This window comes from Drosophila nasuta, chromosome X (genome assembly GCF_023558535.2).
Source record: "Drosophila nasuta strain 15112-1781.00 chromosome X, ASM2355853v1, whole genome shotgun sequence".
Lineage (NCBI taxonomy): Eukaryota > Metazoa > Arthropoda > Insecta > Diptera > Drosophilidae > Drosophila > Drosophila nasuta.
The window spans coordinates 8896568-8910827 of NC_083459.1; the positions used below are offsets into that span (position 1 = coordinate 8896568).

The window sequence follows — 14260 nt, forward strand, 5'->3', positions numbered from 1 at the left end:
TGCATGGTGGTGGTGGCAAATGCGAAATCGAAAAAAGAAGATGAAGTATAGCAAGCAAGCCAGCAACACCAACAACAACCACGACGAGACGACACATTCAAGTATACAGACACAGAAAACTGGTCGGTATCCCCGTTTGTTGGCAATCGTGGCAGTGGTTGGGGGCAGCGGCAGCGGGCAGGGTGGTTGACAGCACAGACACACACATACTTACAAACACACACATTCATACAGCCACATGCATACAACGGGCGCGAAAGCAAAAGCAAATACAATACACATACCCGCCAGCTGTGTAGCCTCGTTTCAGTTTTGTTTTTTCTTTTACTTTTTGCTTTGTAAATTTTTTCTTTCGGTCGCACACACCCCCAAAGCGCATAGAACAAAACATACCAAACAGCGAGTCAGCGAGGGGGCTGTAGCCATCGCACTCTCGCTAACGTTGCGTCTCATATGATTCGCTGTTGGCATCGCATTCGCACGCCCGCATTTGATATAGAGAAATGTTGTTCAGTGAGCGAGCGCGCACGTCTGTGTGTGCGTGTATGTGATAAAACTGGTTTTCCTCATCCAGCTGCCTACCAACCCTCCTCGAACACACACACGCACACAATCACACACCAACACTCATGCGCGTTACTGCTTCATTTTGTTTCGGCAGAGTTGTCGCCGTCTGCGCGCGGTTTAGTCTGAAATTCAACTTGGCAGCGAACGGTTTGTGTTGTTTGGGTCGACCTCAAAGACACACAAAATACAAAAAACGCTACTCGCTCTCGCGCCGATCTGATCAACAAAAAAAGATACAAACGCGACGCGACTCACTACGCACACAACGACAAGAAAATAAAATAAAACACATGCTGAGAAAGTCGCGAACCGCAATTTCTTCTGATTAACATCTGGATCTGGATATTTATATATATTTTTTTTCGGTTACACACACACACATACACACATTTGTGCAATTGCATTTTGTGAAAATCAAAAATAAAAAAAACAAAAAGGAATAAAAAGCTGCAAGATACATGCTGCAAAGTGAAAAGATATGCTGCCGGCGTCGCAGTCACAGTCGCTGCCGACGCGCGCAGTGAATTTGTGCCGCCTAACAAAAAATATGTTGCTAGAGTTGTCGTCGCCGTCGCGTTTTATGTAAGCCGAAGAAGAAGAGTCAAAAGCCGACGGTTGTCCCCCACCCCCAACACTCCCCCTCCGCCACCCACGCATATCGCGTGTACAGGTGCTTGGCCTATGCAACAAAAACAAAAACGCGTTTGAAAATAAACTAAAAAACCAAAAAATACTGACTGCATTTAATTGTGAGCCGACGTCGCCGTCGACGCAGCCGTTGCAGCGAGTGTGGAGTATGTACTAATTATTGCTCTCGTGCACGAAACGCTCATTTACACGCCTCAGTCGCAGTCGCAGTCTCACACACACACTACATACATATACACACACAAACACACACACACGCAACACAACACACTGACACTTTTGAGGCTGACGCTGACGCTCGGCGAGACATTTTTTGTTGTTGTTGTGTACATTCTTCTTGTATGTTTTCTTGTTGTTGTTCTCATTGTGTTGTTTGCAACAAAGTTTTACGTTAATTTTGCCTGTTTATATATTGTATGTACTATATATATTTGTAACCCCGTAAAACGTTTCTGTTTTTGTGTGTGTTTTTGGTTTTGTTAATCAACTGAAAAAGCAGCAAATCAAATGCAACAACAACAATAATAATAAAAAGCAACGCTGCAGCAATATGCTGCCAACAACAATAAAAACAATCAGCAGCCGCAGCCACAGCAGAGCAGTCGAAGTCGCAGTCGCCGTCACAACAACAGCAGCCAACAACAACAAAACATCGCTGCCGCCTTCGCTGTCGTCGTCGTCGCTGCTGCCGTCGTCGCTGACGTCGTCGCCGCCGCATGCATACTATTAATTTATTATACAAATTGTTTTTATTTTAAATAATGGATCGTCGTGCATTGAAGTTTATGCAAAAAAGGTATTTTTTTTTTGGTTTTTACGTTTTTGTTAGTTTTTAATTCACAATTTCATTTGCCAACACACACAGAAACGCATACATACATGCGCATGTATTTGTAGCTACTTGTATATGTGTGTCAATGCACTCGCTTTGCTTTTTAATTGCTTAGTTTACTTACTCTAACTTTATTACTTTGTATGTTGTGTGAGTGTGTTTTTTTTTTGCCACTGTCACAAATACACACGCATCACTCTCTCGTCGCTTTTGTAGTCTTCTTCTACTTCTCTCCACATTTGTTATTATTACATCGCATTCGCGTCTCAGGTTCGCTTTGCTTCAAGTGTGACCCTCGCAGCACAGGAAAAATATTTATGTGGCGGTGTGCACACACTCAGTTTTGTGCTCCTTTCAATTTTCTTGTGCATACTATGCTCGCTATTTATTTATTTATATTTTATTAATATTTATTTTTTAGTTTGCTCAACAATCACACACACATACATGCATGTATATTTGTTTATAAATGCAGCATTGAGTTTGGCGCGCAGTTCAAACATGCTACGTTTTCCAACACTGTCCCAAATAACAAACATTAAATGGTTGCATATGTGTGTGTGTGTTTGACATCCCATCATAATTGTATTTGTACTTTTAATGCTTTTCTTTAGCTCAAAGCCAAAGCAAGCGAAAAGAGAAAAAAATCAAAAGTCCCAAAACGAGTTTTCTTCCCCATTTGCTTTTGCTTAGTGCATGCATTGTGTGTGTTGATAATACATTGGCCACAACAACTACAACACTGCTGCAGCAATGACAGTCTCAGCTACAAAAATATACAAGCATACACACATACACATACGCCTGCATAAGCGCGTTCACACCATCACACGCGCTGGCAGCAAATTTCGCAATGCATACCAATGAGCATGTGTGTGTGTGTGTGTTTGTGGTGGTTGGTTTTTCATTTACTTTTTGCAGCATTGAAAAGCAAAAGTTCTAAACCAAAAGTAACATTTTTTAGCCGAAACCGAAACTGCAGGCGGCATAAAGTAGCAGCAAAGAAGAAGAGCAAGCAGCATGAACAGCCAGTGGACTGTTCTCTCTCTTGTATTCTCTCATTCTCATACAACAGTTGTATTGCTCTCAACTGGCCGCGTTGGGCTCCCTTCAGCTCGAAGTAAACAAAATTTGAGGCGCGTAAAGAGTGTTGCCAACATTTAGAACAAATAGCATAACAATAACGTATTGAATATATATCCCCATATAAAAAGAGTATATGATATGATATACACTATGATGCATATTTGTTCGTTGCTGATGACTCTGTGATCAATTTATGCATTAAATTTGCGGATAGCTGGCAACTCTACACATGCACACCTACACCAACTTATTCTGTCGCTCTTATACATATGGTTGTGTGTGCTCTTAGTGTATGTGTGTGTTTGAGCTGCGCTCGTCATTTGACGAAGCAAGCTTTGCTATCTCGCTTACACTGCCTATCATTTGGCAGCGGCAGCAATAAGGGTGACAGCAATAGCGTACACTCGATTGTATTTGTATATTCGCATACACACGTATGGTTGTGTGTGTATTTTGTTGTTGGTGGCTGTGGCTGGCGTGCAGAAATGAAACCCGTTCGTATAATCAATATGTAGTCATCTATTTTCGTCTCGCCTCTGTTCCCGTTACCTCCCCCCAAAGCAACGTACGGGTTTAATGCCCCAACAACAACAATAGCCACCAAACAAAATTTGCACGCATGATTCTCGCAACAATTTCGAATTTGATGTTGCTGTTCTATTTTTGCTGTTGTTGTTGTTGCTATTGTTGTTACTGTTGCTCTCTTTTCCTTGCACGCCAAACTCCAACGGCCTAATAGCTGCGCGCGCTCTTCACCATTCTCTAGCTATAGCTTGTTCGCTCTCTCCCCCTTTGGAAATGCCTAACGAACGTCGACGCATGCTCGTTTTGTTTTGCGTCGGCATTGTTATCAATCGTTTCGTTTTTTTTTTCTGTTGGACTAAGGCGAACATAAAATTGATGATGACTCGGTGTCATTGTTGTTAGACTGGAGAGGACCCCCAGAGCAAACCACTCACGGACGGGCCACAGGCAGGCAGGCAGGCAAACCACTCAACAGCAGCAGCAGCAGACGCTCTTTCTCCCTCTGCTATGCATGTCTCGCACACGCAAACGCACGCATACACAGAAACATAAAAACCAGTCTTGAGTTGCAAGGTTTTTTTTTTTTGTAGTTGCTGTTGAGAAGGATGCTGCTGTTGCCACTGCTGTGTGTCTGGCACAACGTCTAGTCGCCAGTTTGATGATTTTTTTTCTTCATTTTTCGTGCCATCAGCTTTTTCTTGGTCTTTGCTGTTTTGCTGCGGTGCTTTTGGTGGGGGCGTACGACCTTTGCATACCCTGCGTTACACTGTCGTAACCCAGGAGCAACCCTGCCGGCATGAAAACACCCCTGACCGATTCGGATGCGGATTCGGAGTGCAGAGCAGAACGCCCACTGCGGATGGCTTCCTTTTTCCTCCACCACTGCTACTATCGACACTCTCGTTTGCTTTTGCCATCTTCCCGCCTCGCCCTTGTGCCATGTGTGTCCTGTGTCCTGTTGTTACCAGGGGTTACCCTAATGCTGTGCCCGCTTCTCTAATAGCATGCCTTGTATATTTTTGTAGTTGCCTTTTATGTTTTGTATTTTTCTTCTTTTTTTTTCGTATTTTGTTTTTTATGTGCCTCACGGGCATTACGACGACGACTATGGGCTGGATTAGTTGTGTCGAAGAGAGCGAAGGAGTGGAGGATAGGTCTAAGTGCTCTTAAGTTAACTTTAACCGCATTTTCTTGTTACATTATGTAAAGCATGACAGGCAGCAACTGTTACTATTTTTTTTTTCCATTTTGAGTTTTTTGAACTCGCGCACAAAATAGCAACAAAATCAGATGTCTCTTTATGCAATTCGGGAACAACGAATGCCATGTGTTGCCACATTTCATTGCCGCTGCAGCGCATTGCATGTCAAATTTGTATTGTGTTTTGCATACCTGCAGCTCTCTTTGCCATGTTGCCAATTTTCATGCATGTCATTGCATTGTTCCATTAGTACTTTAAGTTAAAGTATGTAACTGGAATAGCAAATGCATCTGTGCGTTATCTCTCTGTCTTGCTCTTGCATTCGCATTTTAACTCCTTTTTCTTGTTTACAATTTACAGTTTGACGTCAATAGACGAGCACACTATAAATACACATTTTCCAGGGGCCTTCTCATGCAATTTTGCAATTGCAACTTCCCCACACACACACATACACATATGCGCAGTTGTTGTTCTCCTCCTCTCAGCGTCCCGCTCAAATGACCTGCTTCTCGTTAGTGTGTGAGACACATTGACGATTATGTGGGTCAATGATAGCAGCTGGATTTGGCCGAAAACGCTCTACAAATTCCCAAGACAACAAATGCATTAAGCATAAATTCACATAATATCATACTTAATAGAATCCCATTTAACTTTCTTTTGTTTTTGTGAAGGCTCTTAAACCTAAAGTTACAGATTTTTAATCAAAGATTGGAAATAGGAGTTGTACGTTGTTGTTTTTTTCTCTTTAAATTAGATCCAACAAAATATGATAAATGGGAAACTTTTAGACACAGGAAAAGGATTTATATTTGTGCCCAATTGTTTTTTTTATTTTTAATCATTTTAAACTTTTATTACAGCATGAAATTTGAAAGAAATTAAAAAACTTTTTTTGTTTTAAAATTTGCTTTCCATCAAAAATATCTTTTGATTTTATGAAAAGTATAGTAATAGGTTAGGACTTGTTTTATTTTTTTATATGATGCAAAAAGAGTTTAGCCACGGTTGAAAACAATTAATAAATTAGTTTTTGTTAAAATATTTTTTCCATTCGAGCTTATTTTGAATTTCATAAATTACAATAAGTTAAGAATGTATTTATTCACATGATGCAATATATTGTGAATGATCTTTGCCATTGTGTCTCGTCTGTCGCTCTCTTTAATAACAAAGTGAGAGAGTGATTCAGAAAAAGAAAGAGAGATTGGGAGAGTGGAGTCCACGTTGTGACGGAGCTTTTTGCGTGCAATTTGGCGGGTGCTGCCAACCTGTTTTTTTTTTTTTTTTTTTTTTTTGGGCAAACAGTGCGTTGCATTTTTGTTCTTCTGCTTTCCATTTTCATTTTTTGTTTGATTTTGTTGTTTCTCGCTTGCGTTTATTTTGGTTATTTTGATGCAAATGTTGCAAAACGAAATTTTGGCAAAATGATGCATGCCACACGCCGCCGAAAACGTACCAAGTGTGTCTAAATGTATTTAGGTTTTTTAATATTTGCCTTTTTGATGCATTTTACTAATCAAAATGTGTTTTTCACATTCTTTATGTTTTGCAGAGCGGACACTGAAAGCGATACGACAGCAACAACAAACACATTGACATTATCATCATCATCAGCAGCAGCAGCAGCATCATCAACAACCACATCAACAACAGTAGCAGCAGCAGCAGCAGCCGTAGGAGCAGCAATAACAACCTTAGCAGCAGCAACGACAACAACAACAACTACTGCACAACCCTTGAAAGATAACTCGAATATCAGAGGCAGTGCTAAGTTGCAAGCAGCGGCAGCAGTACAAAAGCTACAGCAGCAGCAGCAGCAACAACAGTCGCAGCAGCAACAGCAGCATATTGTGAGTGTTGAGCGGCCCTTGAAGTGCCTGGAGACGCTTGCGCAGAAAGCGGGCATCACATTTGACGAGAAATACGATTTTGCTAGTCCCCCCCATCCGGGAATAGGCGCAACCACGCCCACTCATAACAACAACAACAATAATAACAGCAGCAATAACAACAACAACACGCAGCTTAACAACAATAACGTCAAAAGCGGCACGCCCACTTCTATAGCACAGACGCCGCCCTCATCACGTCGTCAGACACCAACATCAGTCGCAGCAGCAACAACTCCTGCAACAGCAACAGCAGCAGCAGCAGCCGCTGTACGTTCGCGTAGCGTATCTCGTTCGCGCTCACGCTCCAGCACACCAACCTCACGTCCCGCAGTAGCAACAGCAGCAGCAGCAACATCGATTGCCGTTGCCGCAACCACAGCAGCAATCTCATTGACTACTGCAACAGCAGTGAGCGGTCATCACATCGTCGGCACGCTGGAGAAATCACAGAGCCCCGCCCAACAGGTGGCATCCGCTGCGGCGGTGCCACTGCAAATCTCACCAGAGCAACTGCAGCAATTCTATGCCAACGGCCCGTATGCTGCCATCCAGGTGAAGCAGGAGTTTCCCACACACACCGGCGGCAACAACACAACCACCACCGAACTAAAGCATGCGGCCAGTCTGCTGGATGCCACACAGACAACGCAGCTGCAACAGATGCAGTTGCAACAGTTGACGGGCGGCGATGCAGCGGTTGCTGCTGCAGCAGCCGCAGCTGCCGCCGCCGCTGGTGCTGCCGGCAGTCCGGCGAATGCGCAACAAACGGCGCTGCAACAGCAGGCCCAACAGCAGGTGCAACAGCAGCAGGCCCAGCAGCAGCAACAGGCCCAGCAACAGCAGCAGCAGCAACACTCCACGGCCATTAGCACGATGTCACCGATGCAATTGGCTGCCACGGGCGGTGTGCCCGGTGATTGGGCTGCCGGACGCACTGTGCAGTTGATGCAGCCGCAAAGTTTTCTGTATCCACCCATCATGGTGTCGAGCAATCTGTTGGGCCAGCAGCCGATACAAGTGATTGCGGCCAGCAAGCATTTTCAGGGCAGCGGCCCACAGATGATAACGACAACCACACAGAATGCCAAGCAAATGATTGGCGGTCAAGCGGGATTTGCGGGCGGAACTTATGCCATACCATCGAGTCAATCGCCACAGACGCTGCTCTTTTCACCCGTCAACGTCATTTCGCATTCGCCGCAGCAGCAAACGTTGCTGCAATCGATGGCCGCAGCGGCCGCTCAGCAGCAACAGCAGCAGCAGCAACAACAGCAGCAACAACAGCAGCAGCAACAGCAGCAGCAGCAACTGACACAGCAGCAGCAACAACAGTTGACCGCTGCAGCCGCACAACAGGCCGCCGCCTTGGCGGTGAGTGCAGCGGCTGCCACCAAAGTGGGCGATGGCACCGGCAAGTTGCAACAGAAGGTGGTGCAAAAGGTGACGACCACAACGAACACGGTGCAGGCGGCCAGCGGTGCGGCCGGCGGTGGTGTTGTCGCCCAGGCGCAGCAGCAGCAACAGCAACAGACGACAACGCAGCAGTGCGTTCAGGTGTCGCAGTCAACGCTGCCGGGCGTCAGTGCCGCTCAGGCAGCACAATTGATCAATCCGCTGCAGGGCGGCGCCGCCGGTCAGCCGCAGCAGATGCAGTTGGCGCCGTGGTTCTGGCAAAATGGTTTGCAGCCCTTTGGCGCAAATCCGATTATATTGCGCGGCCAGCCGGATGGAACTTCCAGCATGTTTATCCAGCAACCAGCGACGCATCAGGCGCTGCAGACCCAGCAGAATCGTAAGTAAAAAGCAAACATTCATTCTTTCTTCTGAACCGGTTCGTTATAGTGGAAAGTCTGAGTTAGTTTGTAGAACTTAAAACGTTAGCCTCTGATGTCTTTAGAAACCATTCATGAATCTTAAAGAGGTTCGCAATTAAATGAGAAACAAATCTCACTGTGGATTGAACCGGTTCATAATTGTAGACTAATTTTTCCTAAGCGAAGAGTCTTATCTTAAAAATACATCTTGTTTGGTTACTTATTTGTGGTACTTTTCTGTTAAATGCTAGCTTAAAAAAGGAAATAAATTGTAGCATGCACTGTGAACCATAAATTGAACCGGTTCAGAATGTTAAATGTGCATAATTGGATAGCAGATTAGTTCAACTTGCAGCGGGATCATGTTTATTTAGTTGTAGTTCTCTTTTAGTTAAATTTTAATTTGAAGAAAAGTTAAAAAGCTAAAGCTTTTTCTATGAATCACAAACTGAACCGGTTTGGAATGTAAAATGCCAATAATTTGATAGCAGATTAGTTCAACTTGCAGGGAAATATTTGGTATTTAGTTGTAGTACTTTTCAGAACTAAACAAATAAGTTGTAGCTTTCGCTGTGAACCACAAACTGAACCGGTTCAGAATGTAAAGATCACTTATTTGGTAGAAGATTATTTATTTACGAAGTGGATTGCTTACTTAACGTTTGTTTTTCCCCTATTTACAGAGATCATTCAGTGCAATGTGACGCAGACTCCGACGAAGGCGCGTGCTCAGCTGGATGCGTTGGCGCCAAAGCAGCAGCAACAGCAGCAGCAGCAGGCGACCGCCCAGCAAGCGCAACAGCAACAGCAGCAGTTGGCGACACAGCAACAAACGGTGGCGGTGGCCACGGCACAGTTGCAACAACAGCAGCTAACGGCTGCGGCACTGCAGCGCACCGGAGCACCCATCTTGCCACACAATGGGGCACAAGTGCGACCAGCCAGTTCGGTGTCCACGCAGACGGCACAGAATCAAAGTTTGCTCAAGGCAAAGATGCGTACGAAGCAGCAACCGGTGCGTCCTGCGTTGCCCACGCTCAAGACGGAGAACGGACAGGCGGCGGGCAAAGCGGGTGCGGGGCAGTTGACCGCAAATGCCAGCAATGCGTTGAGCCAACACTTGGCTGTGCAGCAGCAACAGCAGCAGGCGGCCAGTCTGCATCAGGTGGTCACCACGGCGGGCAACAAGTAAGTCACAGCAACAGCAACAATTTGTGACTGCAACTAAACTTTATTTTGTTATCTATTGCAGAATGGTTGTGATGAGCACGTCGGGCACGCCGATCACGCTGCAGAACGGACAAACGTTGCAAACAACCGGCGTGGATAAGCAACAACAACAGCAGGCGCAGCAACAGCAGCAACAGTTGCAGCTGGTGAAGAACCAACAGTTGTTCCAGCAGCAGTTTATGCAGCACCAATTGACGCTGCAACTGCAGCAGCAACAGGCGCAACAGCAGCAGGCGCAGCAACAAGCGCAGCAGCAATTAGCGCAGCAGCAAGCTCCACAGCAAGCGCAGCAGCAACAGCAGCCGCAACAGCAGCAAACACTGACGAATGCAACGGCACAGCAAATATTGCAAGTGGCACCGAATACGTTTATTGCCTCGCAGCAGCAGCAACAGCAGCAGCAACAACAACTACACAACCAGCAATTGCTGCAACAACTGCAGCAGGTGCAGCAACAGCAACAAGCAGCGGCCGCGCAACAGCAACAACAGCAGCAGCAACGCGAACAGCAACAAAATATCATACAGCAAATTGTGGTGCAACAAACTGCGGCAGCCAACCAGCAACAGCAAGCGCAGCAACAGCAACAGGCGGCACAGCAACAACAACAGGCGGCGGCAGCGCAACAAGCCCAACAGCAAGCACAACAGCAAGCGGCGCAGCAACAGTTGCAGCTAACGAGTGTCCCGTTCTCCGTGTCGTCGACCACAACACCTGCGGGCATTGCCACCTCGAGTGCGTTGCAAGCGGCGTTATCTGCATCGGGTGCGGTGTTTCAGACCACAGCCAAGACGAGTAACTCGCTGCCCAGCAGCAGCGTTGTGACCATCAGCAATCAGACAACTGGGCCGCTGGTCACGAGCAGCACGGTGGCCAGCCTGCAGCAGCAGGCACAGCAACTGCAGCAGCAACAGCAACAGCTCATCTCGGCCAGCATTGCGGCGGCCACACAGCAACAGCAACAGCAGCAACAAGCACAGCAGCAAGCGCAGCAGCAAGCACAACAGCAATTGGCTGCTGCTGCTGCTGCTGCAACGCCGCACACAACAACATTGACTGCAGCGTCGCCCACACAGAATCCCATACTGGCGATGACATCGATGATGAACGCCACCGTGGGGCTGCCAACAACGACGCCGCCCGTGAGCAGCGCTGTGGTCAGCACGGCGCTGGTGACGCTCAGCAACAGCAACAGCATTAGTACGTTGCAGGCAACACCCACCAAGGCAACCACAATGACAACAGCCAGCATACAGGACACGACCACGGTCAAGCAACAGCTGCCGCAACAACAGCAGCAGCAGCAGCAGACACAGCAACAACAGCAGCCACAATTACAGCAGACGGCTACATTGGTGCCAATAGAGTCGCCATTGCAGGCGGCAGCAACACAAGCAGCCGCAGCAGCTGCCGCGGCAGCAGCCACATTGCTGGAGTCAAGCAAGGCTAGCGCTGAGGCGAGCAGTTCAACAACGGCAACGGAGACAACATTGCTGAATGGCGATGCTGCTGAAGCGACGGCTGCCAAGGTGCCAACGACAACAGCAGCAGCAGCAGTAACCGCCACAGCAACAGCCACAGTTGCGGCGGCCATGCAGATGCCAGCGCTGAAGCAGAGCAATGCAGTGTTGCCAAGCAGCAGCAGCAATGATAGCAAAAACTGCAGCAGCAGCACAGTGACAACCGTAAGCAGTACGGCGGCAATCAACGGGATTGCCAGCAGCGGGTTGCGTTCCAGCATCACCACGACAACAACTAGCACCACCACTAGCAGCAGCAGCACAACGACAACAACCACGACGAACAGCAACAGCAACAGCAGCAATGGTGCCAAGGATCTGCCCAAGGCAATGATTAAGCCCAATGTGCTGACGCACGTCATCGATGGCTTCATCATACAGGAGGCCAATGAGCCCTTCCCCGTTACCAGGCAACGCTACACCGACAAGGATGGCAATGATGAACCGCCCAGTAAGTGCCACAAATACTTACCCCACATACTTTGCAAACATATTAAATTTTTGTTGTTTTACTCACGTTTACAGAGAAGAAAGCCGCGTTGCAGGAGGAACTCAAGCCAACGGGTATCAACAACAACAACAACAACGCAAGCAACAACACAACTGGCACGACAAATGCAACAGCAACGGCGGCTGGTGGTGCTCTGGTTGCTGTGGGCACGCTGCCAGCCGATATGGTGGCCTGCGAACAGTGCGGCAAACCCGAGCATCGAGCCAAGCTGAAGCGAAAGCGTTACTGCTCGCCTGGTTGTGCACGCCTGGCGAAGAATGGCGGCGGCGTCGGTGGCAGCAACGGCAGTGCCGTTGGCATGGTTGCACCGGATGCTATGGCTTTGGCCGACAAACTGGATGAATCTCTGGCCAATGAGGAGAAGATGCTAACGGATGCAATGACTCCAGAGCCAGCGGCGCCAATTGTACTCGCCGAGTTGCCGCCAACGGCTGTCATCTCGGTTACGGCAGCTGCAGCAGCAACACCCGTTGTTGCCACTGCGGCAGCGACACCCGCCACACCAGCAGCAGCCGTTGTTGCCGCTGTGCCGGTAGCAGCCACACCCATGCCGAGCAGCAGCAGCGGCGGCGGCAGCAGTAGCTGCAACAACAGCATTGTCGAACGTCCCATTTGCAATTGGAGTGTCGATGAGGTGGCCGAATTCATACGCAATCTGCCCGGCTGTCAGGACTATGTGGATGACTTTGTGCAGCAAGAGATTGATGGCCAGGCGTTGCTCTTGCTCAAGGAGAATCATTTAGTGCATGCCATGGGCATGAAACTGGGGCCGGCGCTCAAAATTGTCGCGAAAGTTGAGTCGATGAAGGAGGTGAATGTGATTGCAGCAGCGGTGGCAATCAATGATGCTGGCAAGGAGGCGGGCATGGCGCAATAGTGCCACATGCCGCCAGCAACAATAACAATAACAACAGCAAGTAAACACTGCCCCGAGCGGGGAGACGTCAGCAGACGGAACAGCTGCTCCTCGAGTTCCTCCAGCTCCAGCTCCAGTTTCAGTTCCCTGTCGCTGTTGTCGCCATCGTATTCGGTGACGCCGCCGCTGTATTCGCCTGTGCTGCCCGCCAAGTGAGACCGCAACAACTGGACACTGGTTTAACCAAGGCCAATGATGTTGCGTGACACAAGCATTCCCCCCCTCCCGCCTCTTTCTAATTCCTCTCTCACTCTCTCAGTCCTGCTGGCGCGTGACCAAGCGAATTGTTGTAGAACTCTGTACGTAATTTTAATGTAGCTTAAAATTTCTAAGGCCAATTGTATGATATAATGATGTCCATTACTGATTATATGACCCCTTAACACCTATCCACTTCCTTGCCCTCTCCCTTTTCCTCTCCTCCCTCCGCCCATGAATTGTACAATTTTATCGCATAACTTTTAGACGATATACAACAAAATTGTAGATTGGTTTTGTTCTTCGGAGAAACACTCACATACTTAACAAACAAACAACAAAAAAATGAAGAAAAGAGATCATGGCAAATATTCTTCACTAAATTACTATTTAAAATAACTATAAAATTAAGGCAAATTTTAGCAGTGTAAGTTAAGCGAAAAGTGAAAAATTTGAACAAAGTATTTGTGAAGAAGCATCATCAGCAATACGCAAAATTTACATTTAATTCATAGTCCCTAAACACATACATATATATAAATACATATATCTATAGATATAGTTGCATAATTATTATTACCATATATCTATATGTAACGATAACGATTACACAATTATTATTATTATACTTTTTTTTTGTGGTAGCATTAATGCGTAATTTATAAACACAAAGACACTCACACTCACACACACACACACACACCTACGAATCGGTTATTAAGCCGACATTTATGCTATAGAGAGAGTTAAACCAGGTCTAAACTGTCGAACCAACAACTGAAGAACTAAGCTTACAAAACTATTACTTACAATTTGTACACCTAATTGTAACATTTTGCATTAACAAAACAAAAAAATCAAGAAAAATCAATAACATTTTTTTTTATTTCTAGTATTTAAGCATTTTTTTTTCAAAATCGATTTTTTTCGCTATGGCAAACAAAATAAAAAAACAAAACTTCACTGTATAGTATTTAATAAATGTGAATATGGAAATTGTCAGTTGTCTTTTTAATATTTATGTTTACAGCACAGAAAACAGTTTGAAATATCCATTATCTCTTCTTTTTCAAGAGACCCTCAAATACTTACTTTTCTTTTGCCTGAAAGAGAAACCGGGACATTGAAAATAAGAAAGCCGGGGCTGTTGTTAAGCTATTGTGAAAATATGTTTTATTTTTGTTAAAATTCTCTGGTACTTTGAATAGTTTTGAAATATATGCATACATGATTCGAAATCCTCTTGATAAATGATTATAATTGTAATAAATTCAATGTGGGATTGTTATTGATGACATTTCTAATAGATTTTTC

General features: G+C 46.1%; 1 protein-coding gene across 2 annotated transcripts; it reads left to right on the forward strand.

Moving 5' to 3' along the window:
* The first annotated feature begins 684 nt into the window (after positions 1-684).
* Positions 685-13919, forward strand: LOC132797272 (polyhomeotic-proximal chromatin protein). Of its 2 annotated transcripts, none has more exons than XM_060808911.1 (5): positions 685-2011; positions 6418-8549; positions 9255-9759; positions 9824-11772; positions 11847-13919. In XM_060808911.1, the coding sequence occupies exons 1-5, from the start codon at positions 1977-1979 to the stop codon at positions 12707-12709; spliced, it is 5484 nt and encodes a 1827-aa protein (XP_060664894.1). In that variant the 5' UTR covers positions 685-1976; the 3' UTR covers positions 12710-13919. The 2 variants fall into 2 exon arrangements, with proteins under 2 accessions (XP_060664894.1, XP_060664895.1); XM_060808912.1 differs by lacking the exon at positions 685-2011 and adding an exon at positions 6212-6324.
* The last annotated feature ends 341 nt before the right edge of the window (positions 13920-14260 follow it).

Coding starts and splice junctions, on each gene's coding strand:
- LOC132797272 (XM_060808911.1), top strand. CDS start 1,977: ATGGATCGTCGTGCATTGAAGTTTATGCAAAAAAG. Junction 8,550..9,254: donor GCTGCAGACCCAGCAGAATC/GTAAGTAAAAAG, acceptor CCCTATTTACAG/AGATCATTCAGTGCAATGTG. Junction 11,773..11,846: donor TGGCAATGATGAACCGCCCA/GTAAGTGCCACA, acceptor TCACGTTTACAG/AGAAGAAAGCCGCGTTGCAG.